Below are 21,555 nucleotides of genomic sequence, written 5' to 3' on the forward strand. Positions count from 1 at the left end.
TAAAAATCGCTTTATTCGATTTAATGTCACATTAACCCGACTTTTATCGCTTTTTATTCAACAAAATTTTAAGCAACCTTCGTTTTATGCTGTTTTTGTTTCGTATCTCCGCAGAATAACCATCAAACAGACGAGAAATGGCCGGCGCTGCTGTTGAAGATTCCCAGTTCAAGGGTCTTAGCAAGATTTTCAACTCGACCACCATGAAGGGCAGAGCGAATGTGAGTTCAGTTGCCAAAATTATTTGCTTAAAATGTAATCTTGTCGTAACTGAGCGCCTTGTAGCCATGCTCAGCGAGTATTAGCGTTGTAATTTTTATGCTAATGATCTCACCTTGATCACTTGACAATTCAAAGTCATTATTTGTTTTCAATCATTACAGCCCCTTATTTTTTAGGTATTTAAAGAAAAATTAATATTTTACTTAAATTATAAAATCTGTCAAAACAATGAACTCAAAGTTTTAATTTTGGGCGACCGAAATAAAAAATATTTTTAATTTCACAGGTTGGAAAAGCGACATACGGTGTCGTCGGACTAATTATTCTCTACAATATGGTAAAACCCAGCAAGAAGCCCGCAGCTGCAAAGTAAAGCATGTCCATACTTGTAAATTTTATTGTTTAGAATCCCTCAGAAAATATTTGCTGTCAAGATCTAAAACAGTAGAAAATAATGGTGTGGAATAAAATTGAAACGCCATAAATTATTCGTTCAGTTGTTTTATTGGATAAGTATGCATACAGGATTTGATTACGAAGTAAATGTGAACTAGGCATGCAATTACACTTCATGCATCTCTGTTTTCTAGCTCCGTTGATAAAATATTTCAAATAAAAAACCTATATCGATATACTTATATGAATGTAAAATTAAAGGAATCTGATTTCCGTTCGTCAATACGTCTTCAAATAAACACCGCACCCATCCAAGCTAAAATATTGCAACTAAACCATTGACTCTTGAGCTGTAAACAGTTTTTAACAATTGCAACAGTTAATTCAACAAGAGTGCGAAGTGCGAAAACATTCCCCTCAAAGTCGATCAAACTAATCTAGGAGTTGCTGGACCAGAATCAATTGGTGCAACCATCGGCCAAGAACGGATGCTGCAGAGCTTCCTCGGCAGTGATTCTCGTGGCCGGATTGGGGTCCAGCATTTTTCTCAGGAGATCATACGCTTCAGAGGTGAAAGCGTCGGCCTTGGGATTTGCTCCATAATATGGACAAAGGCAAGGCAACTCGCGCAAGCTCGTCTCCAAGGACGGCGAGCACTTGTCGCACAGAGTTTTGCTGCGCTTTGGAAGTTGCGAGGTGTCTTTGACGTCAATCCCGTTAACACGGTTTTTCCGCAGCGTGCAGCACAACTTCTGCAGGTCCAATGGTGGGCGCTCTTTGTCACAGACAAAAACCCGATCTGCATAAAATTTGAAAATTAAATTACTTAAGTGTGCGATTACCTGGTAAAATTTCAAAGTACAAAAAATAATCTATAATATTTGGGAAATAAGTTATTTCAATAACTTAAAGGCATTCATAAAAATTTAATCAAGGATTGGTATGCTAGAGAACGCCAGCAAACTGTCTCAGCCAGAATACATTTTTCTTTTGAAAACTTTTTTTTTGGGAACGTAACTTTTAAAAGAAATTTTCTGTAAAACCGATGAAAATTAATTAATTCAATAATTATCTGTAACAAATTAAATGCACTAGAAAATGAATTGTGGCTCAGTGTGATGAGATATTGTCGTTGTAATTGATAACTGTTGCATTTAATTACATACTAGCATTGTTGCCATTTCTTTTTTTATTAAATTGTACAAAATTAACAAGTGTACGACCAAATAAAATTATCCCTTGTTTGTAAATATGGGATTCGTCATCTTGAAAATTTAAAGGTCAGAAATATCCAAGCCAGAAGAACAAAATTTAAGAATTTTTATCACCAGAATTAATTTTTTTTTCAAAACAATACCAATGAGTATTAAAAAAAGTAAAAATAATATTAATTCAATAAAAATAAAGAACATTTGCAAACCTTAACTAGGATTTAAATTAAAAATACCTAGTTTTAGAGCCACGTCAGTGATAGCCTTGGTGCCAAACAGAGTGGCAATCTCAGACAGGGCTGTCATGTCGTCAGGAGATCTGAAGAAGGGATAGGAGCCACTCAGGATGGACAAAAAGCACACGCCGGCAGCCCAAATGTCCACAGCTGAAACATTTAATAAGTTTTTTTTTGTCAGTTTTGGCGACTCGTATACCGTTAAAAAGGATTAACAATGTTATAATTTAATTAAAATCAGTTATGGTTTGACATCATTGGTCAAATTTTGACTCCCATCTTCTTCAAATGACATAAATCTTGATTTTTTAGTCAATTGCCCACATGGTATTCCCGAGAGGATAGATATTTTTTATTATTATCAAATCCATTAAAAATGACCGAAAAAGTGCAGGTAGAAATCTCAGAGAGTAACAAATCTTTCCAAGATATTTATATTAATTTTTTTCTAGAAATGAAAATGATGCGTTTTTGCCGTTTTGAAATGAATGAGATGATTAAATTCTAAGTCAACCTTTGATCAGTGATTTGAATTTTTTATTTTGCTACTTCGCAGTTGTTCAACAGTGAAAATCTTGAGCTCTAAAAAAGCTCTGGAAAAAAAAACAATTTAAACCTGAGAACGCCATTTTACAACGTTGAATTGATTTAGAACTAAAATGCTCACCGTAATCAAAACAAACATCAGTATGAAACATTTACCCTGAATTAAGGCTAAGAGAAAGAAACAGTTCTGTTCAATGAAGGTGTTATTATTTTGAGCTCTGGAACTGCCACAAAGCAAAATAAAAAAAAATGCAAATATTCTAGAAACTAAAGATTGTTTGATACTTTTTGCGCAGATTTAAGAATGAAGTGCCTAGTATAATTAATTTCGTTCTTTCCTACCTGTCGTTTGCTGCATGGTCTTGAGCAGCACCTCCGGCGGTCTGTAACCGGGGGTGCCTCCTCTGGGTGCGTGAAGCTGCTTCTTTCGGTTCAGGCACACTTCGCACAGCTGGGTTTTCATGTGGCACGGGCACTTCAAAGGTGGCAACGCGTTCGTGGTTGAAAGCCTCGAGCCAGGCAGCAGCGGAGCACTCATCATCTTGATGCGCGAGTTCTTGACGCGCACGAAACTGGTGTCCGAGTTGCTGGCGATGGACTGCTTGGAGAATTTCGTTGTCTTGGCACGCATCAGCGACTGGAACAGCGGGCTGGCCACCTTCGGCGCGGCCGGCTGACCAGAAATGATGTTCTTGCAAGTGTCCAGCTGCGCCTGCAGCACTGCTCTCTTCGTCGGGGAGCACAGTTTCTTGTTAGGCTGCACAAGGAGCAGAAAAAACACGTTAAATTTTTAATGATTAAATCAAATTCATGCTTTTTCAAATATAGAAAAGGGATCATGAGATTTTTTTAAATAATACAAATTTTGTTTTATATTTTACTCAAACTTAGAAGCCAGTGTTTGTTCAGTCGCACGCATTTTTAATTTTAGAATATTAGGAAATCGGATGAGAATAAATTCAAGTTAAAAAATGATAATCAATAATTAAGAAGCAACAAAAGCTCACTGAAAGGGCATTCTCAACATCAGCCTTCCTCTTCTTGGAAGGTTCATCGACCAGGTTTTTCTGGCGCTCCACCGCTTGTGGCATCATATACTGCGCCAAGCCAAAGTCGACCAACATAAACCTGAAGGAATTGAAATTGATTTGATCTTTCAAACCACTTTCAAGAACAAAAATTACTTTTTCGCCTCCCTATCGTAGAGGAAGTTGCCTGGCTTGACGTCCCTGTGTATAACGTTGAACTGGTGCACCCTCTTCAACGCAATCAGCAGGTTTTTCATGTACAGTTTTGTCTCCTCACAGTCCATGTCGAAAATGATATCCTGCAGCTTGACATGCTTCAGGTATGGCAGGATGAAGGCAACGTTTCCTTTATTCCGAATGCAAGCCTTGATTCCGCATACATTCTCAGTCCCATCATAGCCGCTGAAAGTGAATTATAAATTGTAACCATGCAAACAAGATCCCATTTTTCAACTCACCCAATTCCTTTCAGGTACAGTGCTTCTCTTTTTACTCTTTTCGGATGGCACGTTGGAACTAGGTGTTTGATGGCGAATTGTTGAGAATGGTCGGTCCTCAGGGAAGCCAGGTACACCGAGGCGAATGTGCCCGAGCCGATTTTGCAGTGCAGTTCGAAGTGTTTGTGCAGATCCGGCATAAGCAGTTTGAATTGATTATTCACCTCATATTTTCCTGTAAATAATTTCCATTAAAACTTCCCCACAATTTGTTTAATTGAGTCTTCACCTTCGGCAGAAGAACTGTCCTCGCTATTCGAGCTGGACACCTCGTCTTTGTGGAACGAATTAGCGTTGGAGAACGACGTCTCCAGCTGAGAGGACTCGAGGGTGGAATTATCTGCCGGCACTGCTCTGGCAAAGGGAGCTTTGAAACTCAGGTCCAAGGCATCGTCGGTACCCTTATCAGGGAACAGCAACGAGTTTACAGCCTTGGTGGCGATCTGGTACTGCAGCAGGTTGTTTAACGAAATTACCTCCATCTTCTGCTCTTGTTATGGTGCAATTTTCGGCATCTAGAAAAATAAAACGCTTCAAATAGAGGAAATATTGAAAGGATAATTAAATTAATGATTGATTTACGTGCAGAGAGCGAATAGTTTTATAAAAAATATTGATCTCCGAGAGTTTTACACTATCGGAAAAAGGTATGATAGTGTAAACAAAATTTAGCGCCAACAACCGATACCCTCCAGGAAATGTAATGGTTGTGAAATGATTACGAAATGTTTTTGAAACATTTCCCAATCACTGGAATGCCATGCAACATTTAAGCTAAATCCTCTTCATTATATTACAATATGTAATAAATTTAAGCAAGAAGTAGAAACAACTCCAACAACCCCAGGATAAAAGCCAAGCTAACTTAGCGCCAAAATCCCTTTCCGCTAAATTCATTTTCCAAGTCTTAATTAAATAAACAGCGGGCTAAATTTTTGCTGGGCCTCACCGTAAACTAATGCGGGTCCTTCCTCCACCTTGGTTGGGGTCTCATTCCCCCAATTTAAGGGCAATTATTCGAAAAATCCACACAGCAACAACTACACAGACGCTTGGTGATTCCCGCTCGGCTTGAATATGATAAATGATATTATTAATTTTACCGCCTTTCTGCCTTAGTGAGAGTCCCCACTCCCAACAACTGATTCAAAAAGGGGCGTATGCAGTAAGGAGAAAAGATACTCTCCTTATTGTTAGTCAGCAGCACGGAAACAAGGGGGCGTGGTCTTGTTATTGTAAATGAACAGAAAAGTAATCACAATCACAGCGATCGAGCGATCCAATTAAGCAATTTTGTTTTCAAAGCATTGACACATTTTTAGTGTTTTTGGGGTTTCTGGCGTCCGTTTGCCGATCTGAAATTGAATTCGAGTGCAATTCAACTGGATTCACCTCACCTAGAGTCGTTTGAGCTTCAGAGATGAAAAGTCTGATTGTCCTTGTGCTACTCAGCCTTGCTGCTTTCTCGCAGGCAGAGGGTGTTGTCGATAACGAAGAGTCGCTCTACGTCGTGGAGGGAAGGATTTACTCTGCAGAGGGAGAAAACTCCAACGGCTGGCAGAGGGAAACCAGGATTCTCGTGAATGGAGGAGAATACCTGGGATTCCTTAAGTAAGTTTTATTTTGGCTCTATCATACTTTAATTTTTAACATTAATTATTTAAGTTTAATTTTTCTGTTCAGTCGAAGAAGTAAGTTTGATTATTTGGATGTGACGCTAGTGACTTAATAATTATGCTAAAATTTAATTTTCCAGACAAGATGGATCTTTCATCGTCAGCAACCTTCCATCTGGCTCCTACACGCTGGAGGTGGCCAATCCGAATTACTATTACGAGCCACTCAGGGTAGAGATCAGCAACAAAGGGAAGTTCAGGGCTCGCAAACTGAACCACCTGCAGCCGTCTGTCGTAAACCTAGTGGCGTACCCTCTGAAGATGAAGTCTCTTGGCAAGATAAGATATTTCCAGCAAAGAGAGCAGTGGAGGATCACTGACTTCCTCTTCAGCCCAATGGTAAAATAGGAAATTCAAATTTTTGCTTTGAAGTTGCTGTCACAATTCTTCTTGATATTAGTTAACGCCTAGAAAATGCAAAACAATAATATTGTGATCAACTTGTAACGAATTGTTTTTTAGCTTTTGAACTGAAAATTTTTGGCAGCTTTCATACATTTTAGAATAGTTTAAATATAAACGTCTATAGATTGGAAAAACACTGGACATTTATTGCAGATTTTTTTTTCAGGAAAAAATAATAATTTAATTTACCAGCCGTTGAAAAAAAAAACGTTTGAAAGTTTGTGCGTACCCCGACTTTGAAGCAGCTTCTAAACTTAAATATGGACAGAACTTGCCAAATTTACTTCAGTTAATCATGTTTTTAAATTAATCAAGCCAACTAATATGAAATTTCTTTCCTAACAGGTTCTCATGATGGTTCTTCCTCTGCTTCTCATCATGGTTCTTCCAAAGATGATGAACGACCCTGAAACCAAAAAGGTAGGACACCCATTTTCTTACTTAGAACTCTTAGATTTTATTTTCACTTTTGGCTTGCGCGTTTTTCGTTTCCGCTTTTCCCGCTTTTCCTGTTTCAAGCGAACTAAAGTGCTGACTTTTGTGACAGGAAATGGAACAACTGAATAACATGACTAAGTACGAACTGCCGGACGTGTCCGAAGTGGTTGCAAACCTCTTTTCCGATCGCGAAGAGCCGAAGCAAAAGTCCAAGGCGTCGAAGAAGAGACAGTGAAAGACCGAAAGTGAAAATTAAGTTATTTCCGTTGAAGGTGTGATTGAATAAAAGCGAGTCTTGTTAAGCAGGGATTTTGAAAGAAAATACACCCGTTTTTAGTATAGAAGTATTTATTTAAAAACTTTTCAAGCAACATCCTGACACTAAATATAAATACTACAGTTGGGAAATTATTTCCAATATTTTTGTTTGATCTATAGATATATTCATTATTTTTTTGTCAACTTTTATACCTTTTGTAAATCTTTAGTTTCACAGGTGTGATGAGAGAAAGAATGAATTCCATACAATTATTTTTAAAGCTGCAACAATATTTCCATTTTGTTCATATATACCGAAATACTGCAGTCAAACACACATTGCAGTAAATATGATATGATTTTATTTTATGTATTTTAATCAATCGTTTTGCTTTATATCCAAATTAGAAAAGGCGTGTGTGTGCAAGTAAGAAAATGTTGCTTCCTCATCCATTCTTAAAAATTAAAAAATGCAGCAATTTCCACTGGGAAGTAAAGTGTCTCCATACAGTTGGATGTGTGTGTCTGTCTGTGTGTGTGTGTGTGTCTTGTGTGAATGCGAAAACAAGTTATTCGTTTCTTGCTAAAAATTCCCACTGCTCGCAAAACAAGGACTGCTAGGGGAGCGGAAAGCAACAAACAAACCACACGCAATCAAATTCGACGCTGCTTGTGTGTGTGTGTACGTGTGTGTGTGTTGTGTGTGCAGTAAGGTTGAGATTGAGAGATAGAGAAGGGAATTAATTACAAAGCTAGAGTGAGTGTGTGGTGTGTGTGTGTGTCCGAGTCACAAAGGGCAAGAAAGCTTATTTTGACGTCCACAACTCATACCGATTTGTAAATTTTAGGCTGATAAGCGCGCATCCTTATATACACACTCTCTATTGATTTAAATCCGTTTGCCTCGGGTTTGTCCAATATTAATATTTAGGATTCGATTGTAATTCTCTCGGCGGCATTTTTCCTTCAATTTTATTACTCACCGCCACTTCATATAAGAAATTATACAGCGTTATTTTATAATTATGCAGTGATTACCTGTTGGTTAAACGATACTTTTTGATTCTTTGCGATTTTCTGGCTCGTTTTATTTCGAAAAACTCTACTGTTAGGCGCCTTTTTCAACCTTGGGGGAGCGCTGTTTATCACGTTCTCCCGAAATGCGTGATAGGCAAACATCTGGTCTCTCGTGTCGCACCGGTTGCATACTCCGATTGGCTTTTTTTAGTTTGACACACATCGTTAACTATTATGAAATGCGGAAAGCACGTCTCAGCCAAGATAATTACATCGTCTTTGTGTGTGTGTGTGTGTTTGTGGAAGTGTGTGGTGTCTGTGTGTGTGAGAGAGAGAATGGATTTTAAAAATTCGAATATTGTGCAAAGTTTTCAACGTTGTTTTCTCTTCAAAAGAGGACACATGTTATTTGGCAGTTGACTTAGTTTGACGGCATATTTGCGAAAAGAGTCAAACGAACAATGGCGCTTCAACTACAATTTTATGCGTGTTTTTGCTAGCATGGGTCGCATGCACACCGTTTCGAGAGTATTCTGCCGGAGAAGTGACGAGAGTTTTGTGCCAGAAAATCAGGGATACAACTGTTTTGGAATGACACGACTTGCTAGATCAATATGCGTGGTAATTATATCGGAAACGTAGCAGCTATTTTTCGTCCTGCGCGAGCCGCGAGGATTTGCCGTCATTCAAAGCTAACAAGACTGATTTTTTATATATCAATTCGTTTGTTGACAAGCTAAAATTGAAGGGGATGCGGTAGTGATGAGTTTTTGTTTGCTCTCTCAATATGTCAAGGATACTAACATGAAAATTGTCTTTTAATATCACAGACGAAAAAAATTTATATCATTTATTTACACACATTATGAATATTTCATAAGCAGTAAGTGTATTTTTCAATTTGTCAATATTAAAAGCACTTATCAGGAGAGATTCGGGGGTACAGTTAATATAATTATCTCGGTAATTTACACGCCTTGTAACTTTCATTTGATGCATCAGAAACAATTACAGGGATGAGGAGGGCGTTGTGTAAGAAACATACAATATTATTTTCAGCGTCTCGAGATTATACGTAGCTCAAAGAATCAATTGAATCGGGTGGTTCCGTGAGAGCAACTCATCAAGTCTCTATCGTTTACATCGTTTTATCCCAGCGAGTCCAATAGTTCAACAGCTATTATATTTTGTTCAGCATTATAGATTGCACAATACAGCAAACACAACGTAACATTAAAAAACGCAGATTCGCAACACAATAATTATTTCTTTTCATTTCATTTGGGTCCGATCTTTATTGTGCTTCTCGAATAATTACTAGATGCAAAAATTGTCAACGTTGATTAGAGAGGGGGAGAGATGTCACAGCTCATCAAAACCATCAGAGACAGATAGAGTTTGAACGGAAAAATGCGACTCTCGATCGATAATTTCATATATATATATATATAATATTTATACAAATGCTAACCATCATGAAGTACGTGTTTGTTTTTTGATATAAATGTGTGTGTGTGAGTGTGTTAGTGTGTGTTAGTGTTTCTCATTTTGTAGTTTATTTACAACGGCATGCACCCTTTCGATAAGTTTTATCGTATGAAAACGGTCTCGTGTTTACACTGGATTCGCGAAATGTATACAGTTTGGTTCGACGCAACTTCACACGCGCACTCTCTGTCATCTTGGACATATTCATCAGAGTCATTTTCATCGCACCCACGCACAGAATGATGCCGCGCACAACTGTGACGCTTTCGTTTTGAACAGACGCGCGTACGCATATATGTATTTTGGTTCTCAAGCGCGCTTGATTTCGATAGTCTATATATTATAGTTATTTACACGGTCTGTCTGCATGTGTTGGGGGGCAGGGCAGGGGCCGGGGGTCTGGGCCGAGGGCGAATGCTAAAAGAATTAATTGCGATCTCTGGGAGGCAGCCGCAACCAATAATTCTCAGAGATTGTTTTAAATACAAAGTGTGTACTTTTTGTAGTAGCGGTAGATATTCCTCTTTTTTCTTTTTCTTCTCGGTAGTAAGTAGTAATAATATAAATGTATTTAATAATGTTTTCTATACAATTAGCATCGTGATTAATTCGTCATATATTCATATAATATTGTTATGCAAAGATTTCTCGTATATTCTTCATCTTTCTGTAATTAATAAGGTATGAAATATCCTCCATGATTCTCAGCATGTATGTGGCAGTTGTTTGAAGAAAAGAGATTTTCAATCCCTCCTCGTCGTCGTGTCTGTTTACATCATCAGCGCGTTTTTTTCCGTTTAATATCCTTTACACCTCTTGCTCTTTTGTTTCGTTCGATGGGGCGTGTGTGACTGTCAGTGTGAGTGTGTGTGTGATAGAGAGAGAGAGAGATAGAGAGAAAGAGAGAGAGTGTATTATTTCGACCCCCAGAGCAGAGTTTTAATCGTATATAATGTCCCTATGCGCGGTCTGACTGCTCACTCGAGAGGTACTAGGATGCAATAAGAGGGTGTGTGTAATTCAACCGTGAGAGTTTGCATGTTTGTGTGTGTGAGAGTGTTAGTGTGTGAGTGAATCCACGCGGGCTACTATTTATCAAGGTAACAAGTAAGTAAGTTCGTAATTATCGTTTATAGGTAGGTTGTTGATCCCATATTATTTGAATTATTCACCTCAAATCAAGGAAACCTTTTATATGAATCTGTCGTTTGTGTGTGTTTGTCTGCGTGAGGGGGCTGGGGCGGGGGCTGGAGGGCGTCGTGGTGAGTTGCGGTCAAACGAACGTGTGTGGATCACTTGCCGTCATTCGTTAGCTGGGGGGCGCGGGCAGGGCGTCGGGAGAGGGCGGAATGAGCGGCGCGAAGTCCGAGCAGCTCACTGCGGCGGCTCCCGCGTAAAACGAGTCCGTGTCGGTTCCCTGCCCGCCGGCCATTGGCTAGCACCAGTCGTCCTCGTCCGAGTCACTGTGGCGCGGCCCTGCACCGCCGCCGCCGGGGCCGCGGCGCTGGTCGCGGGGCGTGCCGGTCGCGTTCGGCGGCCGGCGCTGCTCCGAGGAGCCGGGCTTGTAGCCGTTGGGCACCGGCGACGGCAGCTGGCGGCCGCTGCCGCCGCTCAGCAGGCCGGGCCCGCCGCGGCCCATGGCCATGGCCTGCTCGAAGCTGAGGGGCTCCTCGAAGCGGCCCATGGTGGCCGAGACGATGCGGCGCCCGCTGCTGCCGATGCCGATGTAGGGTAGCTCCGGTTTGGGTCCGTGCGTCGGCGACGCGTTCAGCTTGGGAAAGTTGATGTTGGAGTTGGGCGGCACCACCCCCGCCGTCCCCGGCTTGAGGCCACCGGGCACCGGCAGGCTGCTGCCTGTCGGCGAGCGGTTGAGGTGCGGAAACTGCTGTTGCTGCGGCGACAGGTGCAGCGTCGACGGCTTGTTAGGCGTGGCCGGTAGCCGTCGCCCGGCGCCGCGTCGCCCGCCGCTCGGCGTCAGCACCGGGTAAGAGTGGCCCGTGTGCGAGTGCGGATGCGGCGGCGCCTGGCTGCCATGTCGCCGGTGCGACGTCGGCGACGGGCTCCGCGACCGCTGCTCCAAGCTCGTCGTGCCGTACTGCTGCCGCGCTGGCGACGCACCCATTCTGAAAAAAAATGCAGGAGTTAATATTTTTCCAACCTGACTTGTTTCAAGGGCGTAATTCAAACTAATGACATATTATATTTAAGTCGTGATCAGCATAATTTTCTGCTTGAATTTGATTACAGGATTTCAGTAGAAAGCGTTTTTTTGCCAATTAAATCAATAATAATTTTTAAGAACGGTGTGAAAGCTTATATTTTAGAGTTTGGAAAATGGACCCAAGCCTTTTTTATATCTGGAAATATCCTAAAGAGATATTTTGAATATTTAAAAATAGATGACCCACATATTTTCACGGTTGGAAAGTCTTTGCTTTAGCCTCCAAACCTTTCATTACTATTTTTAGGTAGGTTCTTTGAAAAATATGGATCATAATTCCAAATATATCTATAATTTGGAATAAGCTAGACTTTTTCTTGCCTTTTTCTCGAAAAAAAGGCGTGGAAAAACCGGACAGACAAAATAGGAAACCCTTGAAATTCACCCAAGTAGCTAGACGAAGAAAATCGGCTTGAAAGTTTGACTGTTGACCTACTAACACTCGTGATCTTCTCCAAAACGAGTAAAACTCTCGAGAAGCTACACATTTTTTAACACGTCGTAACGAGTATAAATTTACAAGAAAACAACTTAATCTAATTATTTATGTTTCAAAAAAATTATAATAATAGAATAAAAGCGTACCTCATTCGAGCGGGGTAGACGAGTGGTCTGTGGTGGTGGAGGTGAGGTCCAGTTTTGTGTCCGGTGACCATGTGCGAGTGGCTGTGCACGTAGCGGCCGCCGTGGTGGCCTACAGGGCTCGGACTTCTCGAGTGCATTCCGTAGTGCTCTGGACTGTTGGACAACGACCACGATCCTGCCGAGAAAAATAAGGATTACTCGCTGTCCACACGCAAAATACGAACAGAGGACAGACAAAGCCACATGGCTGCAGGCTCAGCCACTTTTCTATTTTCATTTTCACTAAAAGCTTAAAAGGTTGTTTTCCTATGATTTTTTTTCTTAAGTTAAAGCACCGAACGGTCTAGCGTATTTTTTCGGGAGCTATGAATGGTCAGGATGCATCGCTAGTGATATAAAATGGTGCGTACCCTCTTCATCGTGATACACTGAGAAAGTAATGGCACAATATATGTCACTTATTTAGTTGGTATCTTTTAATAACAATCAACTCACCATGCCCTCTGGAGTGTCTGATGTCGTGCTTGACGAGGTCGACCACGTTGGACACGGTGTCACTGAAACCAGGATGGTGGTGTGGATGGTGATGACCTCTCGAGGAAGGAGAACGGTGCATTCCGTGCCTGTGGGCCAGACCAATCAAACCAGTCACGCGTGCAAAGTGCAAGCCTTGCCGGCTTTTAATCATGTTTTTTTATGAAGGAAGACAATCACAGAGCAAAGAGATTTGTGGCAAATTTTGTCAGTCAACACCTTCAAAAGCGAAGATTAACCATCGTCAATTACAGAAACATGCTCACTGAGCCGAGATTCATATATATGTATAATTTAAGTCGGCAGGAGTGAGAAAAATTGCTGATATAATTGTTTTGAAAAGAAGTTATGCAACCAGTTGCGTGTATCAGTCACGCAGGTTGCCCAATTCAGCTTTTGTTAAATTTGCAACTTCAAATCAAATATTTTCCTCACTCAGCAGATAAATATTCAATGAAATTGGGAATGCGTGCGAGCTGTTTAGTCGGAATGGTTGGCACCGCAGTATTTCTTTCAGAAATCACTCCCAATCATGACATGCTGAGTCTTTTTGATAAATGTCAGGACTTAATATGAGCTTTTAAGAGGTTTTGCAATCTTGCATGCGTTCAACATAACACCATTTTTTCCATTCTGCAGAGGGGGCAAGTGTGTAGAGAGTAGTAGTGTGTGTTGTGAAATATTTTCCTCGAATCTGACTAAAGCGGGTTTCGATGTCGAATGTGTGTGTGTGAGTGTTCGTGTGCCTGGCTGTGTGTCGTGGAATATGCATGCCGTGTGTGTATTGATTTATCGGTCAGCTCCGTCCTCTCCAGACAGACAACAATGATCGCATTCCATTTGACGGGGCCAAGCGTAGATTATTGCTTTCGGTTTTCTGTTAGCACAAGCGGTCTCGTGTGTGTTCCAAGCCTATATTTTAAAGTAGCACTGGGAGTTCATACTTGATACTGCCAATCGATTCCTGAGGGTCAAATCAGACTAAATAGTCGAATCACTTCGTCGAAAATTAAAAAAAAATGTGACGAAAATCGACGGAAACGGGAAAACGTTTCGTTGGCGGTTTTTGGTCAGAATATAGCAAAATCCGCTAAACTTGTACGTATTTCCATAGATTTTCGAAACTTTTGGTGGATTTGTTGCCCAAGCGATTCGGCTGCCTAACCTAATTCCCCCCTTAGGAATCGATTAGCACTGTAAAAATTGTTAGACCAGTGCTGCTTTAATTATGGAAGGTTGATGAAGCAGTGTTCGCATTGGGTCAAAACCGCGCAGATCATACGTATGAAGGAGAGAGTGAGACATTCGATGGAGCGGTCAATGGTTGCAGTGCATGCCATTCTGAGCTCCTCTCACCTTACGTGGTGACCATCGACTTGTGTCGGGGAATGATAGCCACCTTGTTGGGGATGTGGCGGACTTCCCGCACACGAGTGCGGTGGAGATCCATACCTTTGTTCAGGACAATATTTGTTTGTGTTAGTTCAGCTTGGTGGGGAATATATAAATAAATATATTTTTAAAAGAATTCTTCGCTTTGAGTCGTTAGCATAGTTAGGAAAAAGGTTGAACGCACCTTCCGTGGCCGTAGTCTGGCTGGAGGTGTCCGTGCTCGCCGAGACTCTCCATCGAGGGGTGCGCCGAGAGGCCCCCAGCCACAGCCCCAGCGGTCGTGCCGGCGCCCACGACCACGTCAGTCAGCTCCATTGTCTGAAAATGCAGCTTTTTAGTGCGGTTCTACTCTTTGAATTCGGTGGGTTTGTGAGTGATGAGGCCTTGCCGTTTATAATTCGTGTTTCATTTGAGTTGATGAGAGAAAATCTGCCACTGAGAATGTTGGGGAAGTAGAGAGTTTTTACAGGCTAATATACTCACCGCAGAGGTAATCGATTAATTTCTATTGCAGAATTAAGAGAGATGCAACTTTTTTTATTTTACAGTGCATACCATAGTGAAATCAATAGAAAAATATATAGTCATGTATGCAAATTAGCGTGCAACATGCAGAAGTAATGTAGAGATTTTTATAAGGAAGTAACCAGAAATTTTGGAATACGCAAAGCTTTCGATAGTAGTAAATCTGTGGATCTTACTAGTCTCAAATGAATATCTACCCACCGTTTGCCTAAAAGTTAAAGTAAATATAATTGGATAATTATTGTACACACATTTAAGTCCTAAGTCAGAAGTAATGAATGCCTAGTCTAAATTTGGTAAACTTATGTTGTCTAATTTCAATTGCGCTCATTACTTCCGTACAAGTAGTTCCTAAATAACTACAAACTAATGGTCGATTAGAGGAAGTTAAATTTAATTATCTTGACTCTCCAAATTTTTATAAGGTATACACTGCTTGAGAGACAAACGCTATGGACCACAATATTTGACAGATTTCGGTTTCACTATACATTTGTGCTACGCAAAATATGAAAACTTTATCTTATCTAAAATGTGATCTCTTTTTTCTAAAATGACCAGAAAAATCTATTTATCACTCTTTCGTCTAAAATTTGTTCAAAAATAAAAACGGCAAATAGATGTTTTTTCAAACTACATATCGAGGAGTGTAGTCAGATGAACCTTCACCTTGTTTTTGTTCCCCCTGGAAAAACACAAGGACAGAAAAATCAGTTTCTGTTCGCGCCTGACGACAGTTTTGTTTTTGCGTATCCCGGAAAAGGAAGTGAACTTACCTGAAGCTAGGCTTCCGCTCCGTATTGGAGGTGAGGCCGACTTTCTCCTCGTCAGTTCCGTCCTCGTGCTTGTTCCAAGCCATGTCCATGAGGCAGTTGAAGAACGACGACTTCTGCAGAGGAACAAGTTTTTGCAGTTTCCCCTGAATTAACAGGCCAACCCAGACGACAGCCTCTACTTCACAGACTGACCATTTATGAAGCATGCGAATACTCAGATGTATATGTTCAAAGAAGCATGCAGCGTGCGACACACTCACAAAGAGACAACTAGAGTGGCTATTTGAATTGGAATTCGATTGGCAGGCTATAAAAAAGGTTAGCTTCCGCAGTTTTTAATAAATTGCCTAATGTGTGAGTCATGCGGTGTCCAAATTTTACTTTGGCACGCCTCTGGCTCAAACAAAAAGCAACTTTCTAAAGCATTCAATTTATTTATTTATTTGTTTTTATTTATCTAAATACTATGCTATGGTTGAAATATTGTTTGGCAGTGCTCTAAATTTGAGATTAAAAGCTTAATCTCTCTATATAGAAAGTGGAAATTTGTAATTTATTGACTACCACCTTGAAATGTACGCCTTCTACTGACGTTGTTTGAGAGGTACCATCCATTAATGAAATCAAACAACCACTAAAAGAAATAGTACAAATATAAAAACGATTAGGGTTTTAAAGAAGGAAAAACTTCTAAAACTAAATGAGAACTGGGCGGTTTTCTGCGTTTTTCCTTCTTTAAAGGAAAACACCTTGATACATTGTATAATATATATAACAGCAAAATATGAATCACTGGCAAATACACAACAGTTAGTTATCAAAGAGAGAGTTGAGGAGCATTTGGACGAAAATCTTTAGCAACTAGATCAGCAAATCTGCAAGCCCATCTTTTCATATTTTTTTTGTTCGTTGCGACTGAGCCGGAAAGGATGTGAGTGCGAGTAATGAAAATTCACGCCACGAAAATGTGGGAAAGAATGAAAAGAAACGCTTTGATTTGGCAGGCACGGCGCTTCCAAATTGTTATCTTTGGACGGGCCGTTGAGAGAAAAGAGAATCGAAAAGAAGAGCGAGAGGTGCTTAATAAGAGCAGAATATGAATGAGAATATATGGAGCAAGCTGAAATTTAGTTCTCAGATTTAGCTTATCACGCAGGATTGCATTTTGGCATGAAGATGCTGCGATTTGAAATTTTAAATTCCCTTGAGCGGGTTTTCGGCCGAAATCAGAGAGCATCTTCATACGCTTGAGTTTTCTCAAAGAAAGGGTGACGTATAGTGAAATTTTACCCCTTGAGGCGAGGGTGTTTGCTCCCCACTCTCATCCTGTTGGAAACATAAAACACCATCACTTAGTACACACTTGAAATAAATCTGCTGGCTTAAAAATCTCTTTCAAATAAACCGAAAATTCTTGCCAGCAAATAAAACTGTCAAATTTAAAAAGAGAGAAAGAGAGAGTTGCGCAAATAATGAGGAAAGGTTGGTTGTTTGTAATAATAAATTATCGGTCTAGAGTGTTGCGACGACCCAACTCCCTGTACTTATCTACAGTGGTGCATGCACACAGTGACATAATATATTTGATAATAATAGCGTCTGCATCACGGCTTAATATTCTAAAAGGATGTGTTGGGCAGAAAATGTCATATTTTGTCTCGTTTCTTTGTCTCGTATATCAAAAGTAATCAATATAGTAACAGCGCTAACTCTATCCAGGTGTTGAAGTATATGATCGATTTTATCTGTATTCTATCACATGGAAGCTAGGACACATATTCAATAGTTGTGTAGTAACAGAGATAATATATCGAAATGTATGTCTGTCTCGACTCTTTTTATATATGGGACCTCCTCATTTCGCGCTTCATGGCTTCGAACAAGAAGGCCCAAGGCTTTTGCGGTACTTACAGGCACTGTAGCTCCTTCGATTTGGCCAAATCGCGTCATCCTCCAGTTCTCGAGGATGAGAAGCCCAGCGTAGACCTTGCCCACCGTCAGCTTCCCTTTGTTCAGTTCTGCGGAGAGTGAGAAATCGGTGAAAACTCCAATTTTATCTAATCTGTTTGTTGTGCGAGTCATTTGATCGATCCAGCTTTGGAAACTAACCGTCGGTTTTCGGTATCAACAAGTCCAGCATCTTCTTCGCTTGAAGAGGCCAGATGTTTTGCACTGTTTCTCGCAACTCCGCATCGGCTTGGTCCATTTCTTCGGCTAGTGGGGGATTAGTTTGAAATATATATAGCTCGTTTTCTACTCACCACTGCGAACTTTTATGCTCAGATTCTCTCTGATGAGCGCGAATAAGGTCGTGGTAAAATGCACTTTCATATCTTTGTCTAAAGGCATGTTCATTCTTATTAATTTCTTGTACGCTAATCTGTTTGGACATTTTCCTCCAAAGCCAAGCGGTGGATCCATGTTTTTCAGCATATCGTACATTTCCGAGTACAATATTTTACCCCTGCCAACACACACACAACGTTAAGATTTGATTCCAATTAACCTGTCAGAGTTTAGAATTACGTTGCGTTTGGATCGTATTCTGCCCATATCCGCACGAATTCATCCAGGTGATGGGCTCCGAGGATGGACGAGTCTCTTGTTAAGTAATCAAAGTTGTCCATAATGACAGCGACGAACAAGTTCAACATCTGCAGGTGAGAAGCGGGTGAGAAAGGTACGTTAAGCATTTATAAGGGCGGCGTTCGGTACCAAAAAGGAACAGAAGAAGATGAAAGAGACAAAATAGGCGTAAGCAAGGTTGGAGCCGCATCCCTCGCCTTCTGGCTTTTGTGCCCTCGGATCACAGGGTCTGCCTTTGATGCAAGACAGCATAATTGATGGCCACGCTTCGCCTGTTGCACACCTAAAAGTTTTGCACTCGGTCAATCTCTGCGCTGTCTTCCGATCGGCCGGCATTAAAATGAGTGGAAAAGCAATTTAATCAATTCTCAGGAGGCTATGGGAAAATTTAATCTCTATAATGAGAGGAAAGTGAACTATTCTTTGAAGGAGTTTAATATCAGTTTAAAAACTAACTCAGTATCGTACTAAATTATTGCTTACCAAGAGAAATGATGTAATGACCTCTAATTAAATACTCGTAAACAAAAGCAGTATGTGGTGCTGTTTTGTGTGTGATTCGAATGATAAAAATTTAAAATGTAAAATCGCAAATTAGAAAACTACTAAAGTACAGTAAAAAATCAAAATGTACAGACCTCAAATCTCAAGTAATGAATAACGTGAGAATTTCGCGGATGAAACTCCAAATCTACCTCAAAACATTGCTAAATACACATTGAAAGCAACTACATTAAACGACTAAACGATCTTAAGAGTACAGCGCTCTTCAATGTTTCTCCCTATAATATGTGTATCGATAGAAAATTCAACTACCAAACAGTGAAGTGATTATTTAGTGAACAAACTGTGTGACACAATCTCCACAAAAGGTTGGCGTGAAAACGGTTTAAATTCACCCAATCGAGATGGACTTTCTCCGGTTTGATTGCAAAGAGCTATTTAGTAATAAAAAAAGGGAAGATGTCTGACGAACTAAAAAACTCGAGAAAATTAAAACGGGATTTTCTGAAAGTTAAACGTACGTGTCTACTTTTGGAGTACTTACCTGAACAACAACATTAGACCCTGCACGAAGCTTCGGAAGTTGTTATGCCTTGTGATTGAGGTCTCAGGGTCGAGGGCTATGTTACCAAACACCTGTGACAGTGGCAAATACGCACCCAAATGCTTATCAGTCTACTGCACTGCGGCCAATCAATGAAATTTGATCAGAAAATTTTACACGTTTCCCCTTTTTCAATATTCACACAGATAACAGTAAAATATATAATATGTAGAAATGAAAATGTGAGGTTTTCAATTAAATTGCGTGTCGAGAGTTTGAATTGCGAAATTGAGAGACAGCAATGGTACAAGTGTTCATGAACGTATTTTTGTGTGTACATAGCGGTGAATCAAAACGGTTTCAGTGATGGACAGGACGTAGTAAGAGATTTCTCTCTATCTTCGACATTATTCTAATAATATTAGCTACGATTAACACGTATTAAGATACACTAATTATCTCACAAATTACAGTGAGCTGAAATTCTAGGATTTATTTGTATCCAAAACGAAACTCTTTCAACCAAATCAGGCACACTGACTGCTGCAAATTACGTTTTTCTACTCAAGAGCCGCTACAGTAGTTTTTTAAGCTGCTGACTCCACTTTTTGAGAGGTCATCCAATTCGAGATTCACGTGGAATGAGCACCTTAACTTTGGTGTGAGAGAGAAGTTGTCTGCAAAAGACGTGTCAGCGATTGGAAAGATATCTATTGCGAGTCTGCTTTCACCAGGACAACTAACAGAAATAATGTGAATATTTAAAAGACACTGGCAGCGCGCTAATTGTAAGAACCATCATGCCTTTCATCACAACGGGGTTGGAGAGGCACGCATCTTATTTCCTTTTCTATGATACATTAAAAACGGAAAGTGTTTTGAAATATTGGTGCGTTTTACAATTACCTAGGTAGAGTTTAGGTCTATGTATAACTATAGGAAATAAGAAGCGGGGAAGAACTACAAGAACATCGATTCAAAACACCAAGTACTAACAATGAAACTCCGCTCAAAATACTGCTCAAAAAGCAACCACATAGAGTCACCTTGTTTTCGTCTTTGTTCGCCCGATACCTGAGCTGAAAACTGGCCTTTTTAAACCGACTGACTCGGGGGGCTTTGACTCATAGCAATTTATACGATCCGAGACCGAGCTACTGCTTTTGTTTCAAATCGAGGGCCAACTCGGACTCACCGAAAGAGAAGCAATAGTGCCCCAAAGAAGGTCTGAAAGTTGTTATGGCGGTTCAGAGCTGTATCGGGGTCAAACTTCATGTTGCCAAAAACCTTTAGTGTAACGAAGAAGAGTGAAAAAGAGAACATGAAACAAGACAATACACACTATATTAATAATGCTGCGTTTTTGCTGAGAGAATTTTGCTTATCATGAACTTATACATATAATCCTAAGTCTGCAAACTAACGTTTCTCATTAGAACAGTCTATTTTTATCTCTCTGGAGACGCTATCTCTATGTTCTGATCAGAACCAAACGGCTGCTTTTGAGTCGCAATTTCCGCTCAACGCGCAGCCACTCGGTTCTTTGGCCTAAATCTCCACTCGGCATGCACTGCCTCGCTAAGACGGCATCATCGATTACGGCTACTTTTATCTCTCACTGCTATATATATAATATAATATGGAAAAAGTCCTAATAGATGAAGGCGACGGTTGTTCATAGAACCGCTTTGCTCGAATCTGCGTGTTTCGTCAACCCCCCTAAAAATGTCGAATTGCCGTGGAATAAGTGCTTACCTGCATTCCGATGATGGCGTAGATGAAGAACAGCATGGCAATGAGCAAACATACATAAGGCAAGGCCTGTCGGGAAAATCCAGAGTTAACTCGATTAACTAAGCGTGAAAACCCTATGCGTTACCTTGAAAGACTGTACAAAGGTCCACAGTAAAATTCTAATGGTGTAACCTTGGCGGAGAAGTTTGATGAGGCGAGCAGCTCGGAACAGTCGCAAGAAACCGACGTTGATCGAGTTTTCCTGAGGAAATTTCAATTAGCAGCCGCGTCTTTCGAATCAGGCGCTCGTTCTTACCCCAAACTCTACTACTAACGCGTCAACTATACTTCCTATCACAGTGATGAAATCGAATGTGTTCCACGGGTCTTTGAAGAAATTCTGCGAGAGTGGGCCGGAATTAGTGCGGGCGAAAATTTCAACTCGTCGGCAATAAGGGGCTTGCAAGGTCTGTCTCGCGCGACTTTGCAAGTCCGTTATTGAGAGGCTCAAAAATGCTTGTTTTTTTTTAATCAAATGCAAGAAGAGTTGATTGATATGTAATAAAGAACTCATTTAGGTCTATCGAGAGTTAATAAATAAGAATCAAGCTATTTTTCAGCCTCGTACTTAAGCCTATCAACTTTTACAGTGATGTGAACTTTGTGGTTCTTTGTTCCGATTGGCGGCAGTTTGAGTAACGTTTGATCACTGTGAAAGTTACATACGGCATGCAAA

At 40.4% G+C, this 21,555-nt stretch overlaps 4 protein-coding genes across 14 annotated transcripts in view; 2 read left to right on the forward strand and 2 right to left on the reverse strand.

Annotated features, from left to right (window-relative positions):
* Positions 1–20: 20 nt before the first annotated feature.
* Neb-cGP lies at positions 21–710 on the forward strand. The gene is made up of 2 exons (XM_065490226.1): positions 21–221; positions 509–710. Exons 1-2 carry the CDS (start codon positions 138–140, stop codon positions 593–595), a joined length of 171 nt encoding a protein of 56 aa, XP_065346298.1. The 5' UTR covers positions 21–137; the 3' UTR covers positions 596–710.
* LOC135943597 (cell division cycle 7-related protein kinase-like) lies at positions 708–5,214 on the reverse strand. The gene is made up of 8 exons (XM_065490224.1): positions 5,086–5,214; positions 4,366–4,651; positions 4,098–4,311; positions 3,796–4,041; positions 3,619–3,739; positions 2,954–3,368; positions 2,066–2,215; positions 708–1,417 (listed from the first exon to the last, which is right to left on the reverse strand). Exons 2-8 carry the CDS (start codon positions 4,616–4,618, stop codon positions 1,077–1,079), a joined length of 1,740 nt encoding a protein of 579 aa, XP_065346296.1. The 5' UTR covers positions 4,619–4,651; positions 5,086–5,214; the 3' UTR covers positions 708–1,076.
* Positions 5,215–5,375: 161 nt separating this feature from the next.
* Positions 5,376–6,957, forward strand: EMC7 (ER membrane protein complex subunit 7). Its single transcript, XM_065490924.1, has 4 exons — positions 5,376–5,747; positions 5,893–6,151; positions 6,563–6,637; positions 6,765–6,957. The coding sequence occupies exons 1-4, from the start codon at positions 5,557–5,559 to the stop codon at positions 6,888–6,890; spliced, it is 651 nt and encodes a 216-aa protein (XP_065346996.1). The 5' UTR covers positions 5,376–5,556; the 3' UTR covers positions 6,891–6,957.
* A 54-nt stretch (positions 6,958–7,011) lies between these two features.
* The window catches only part of cac (cacophony), an 80,336-nt gene continuing 65,792 nt past the window's right edge, over positions 7,012–21,555 (reverse strand). For 6 of the 11 annotated variants that reach the window (XM_065490917.1, XM_065490914.1, XM_065490913.1 and 3 more), the window contains 18 exons: positions 21,136–21,219; positions 20,965–21,081; positions 20,841–20,906; positions 19,086–19,177; positions 18,167–18,320; positions 17,978–18,105; positions 17,713–17,915; positions 17,561–17,665; positions 17,363–17,469; positions 16,742–16,777; positions 15,452–15,564; positions 15,345–15,360; positions 14,335–14,468; positions 14,115–14,210; positions 12,720–12,847; positions 12,635–12,652; positions 12,225–12,399; positions 7,012–11,541 (listed from right to left, as the gene is read on the reverse strand). In XM_065490917.1, coding sequence (XP_065346989.1) covers positions 10,854–11,541; positions 12,225–12,399; positions 12,635–12,652; positions 12,720–12,847; positions 14,115–14,210; positions 14,335–14,468; positions 15,345–15,360; positions 15,452–15,564; positions 16,742–16,777; positions 17,363–17,469; positions 17,561–17,665; positions 17,713–17,915; positions 17,978–18,105; positions 18,167–18,320; positions 19,086–19,177; positions 20,841–20,906; positions 20,965–21,081; positions 21,136–21,219 — 2,460 coding nt within the window. In that variant the 3' untranslated portion in view covers positions 7,012–10,853. Of the gene's footprint in view, positions 11,542–12,224; positions 12,400–12,634; positions 12,653–12,719; positions 12,848–14,114; positions 14,211–14,334; positions 14,469–15,344; positions 15,361–15,451; positions 15,565–16,741; positions 16,778–17,362; positions 17,470–17,560; positions 17,666–17,712; positions 17,916–17,977; positions 18,106–18,166; positions 18,321–19,085; positions 19,178–20,280; positions 20,373–20,840; positions 20,907–20,964; positions 21,082–21,135; positions 21,220–21,555 lie in introns of all 11 variants that reach the window. The other 5 variants (XM_065490915.1, XM_065490921.1, XM_065490918.1 and 2 more) reach the window with 4 other exon arrangements.

This window comes from Cloeon dipterum, chromosome 4 (genome assembly GCF_949628265.1).
Source record: "Cloeon dipterum chromosome 4, ieCloDipt1.1, whole genome shotgun sequence".
NCBI classification, from domain to species: domain Eukaryota; kingdom Metazoa; phylum Arthropoda; class Insecta; order Ephemeroptera; family Baetidae; genus Cloeon; species Cloeon dipterum.

Excerpts from the sequence above, each read along its gene's own strand:
- Neb-cGP (XM_065490226.1), top strand. The coding sequence starts at position 138 with ATGGCCGGCGCTGCTGTTGAAGATTCCCAGTTCAAGGGTCTTAGCAAG. Across the intron at positions 222-508 it reads CCATGAAGGGCAGAGCGAAT|GTTGGAAAAGCGACATACGG; the intron begins GTGAGTTCAGTT and ends TTAATTTCACAG.
- LOC135943597 (XM_065490224.1), bottom strand. The coding sequence starts at position 4,618 with ATGGAGGTAATTTCGTTAAACAACCTGCTGCAGTACCAGATCGCCACC. Across the intron at positions 4,312-4,365 it reads GGACAGTTCTTCTGCCGAAG|GAAAATATGAGGTGAATAAT; the intron begins GTGAAGACTCAA and ends AATTATTTACAG. Across the intron at positions 1,418-2,065 it reads TGACGTGGCTCTAAAACTAG|ATCGGGTTTTTGTCTGTGAC; the intron begins GTATTTTTAATT and ends AATTTTATGCAG.
- EMC7 (XM_065490924.1), top strand. The coding sequence starts at position 5,557 with ATGAAAAGTCTGATTGTCCTTGTGCTACTCAGCCTTGCTGCTTTCTCG. Across the intron at positions 5,748-5,892 it reads GAATACCTGGGATTCCTTAA|ACAAGATGGATCTTTCATCG; the intron begins GTAAGTTTTATT and ends TTAATTTTCCAG. Across the intron at positions 6,152-6,562 it reads ACTTCCTCTTCAGCCCAATG|GTTCTCATGATGGTTCTTCC; the intron begins GTAAAATAGGAA and ends CTTTCCTAACAG.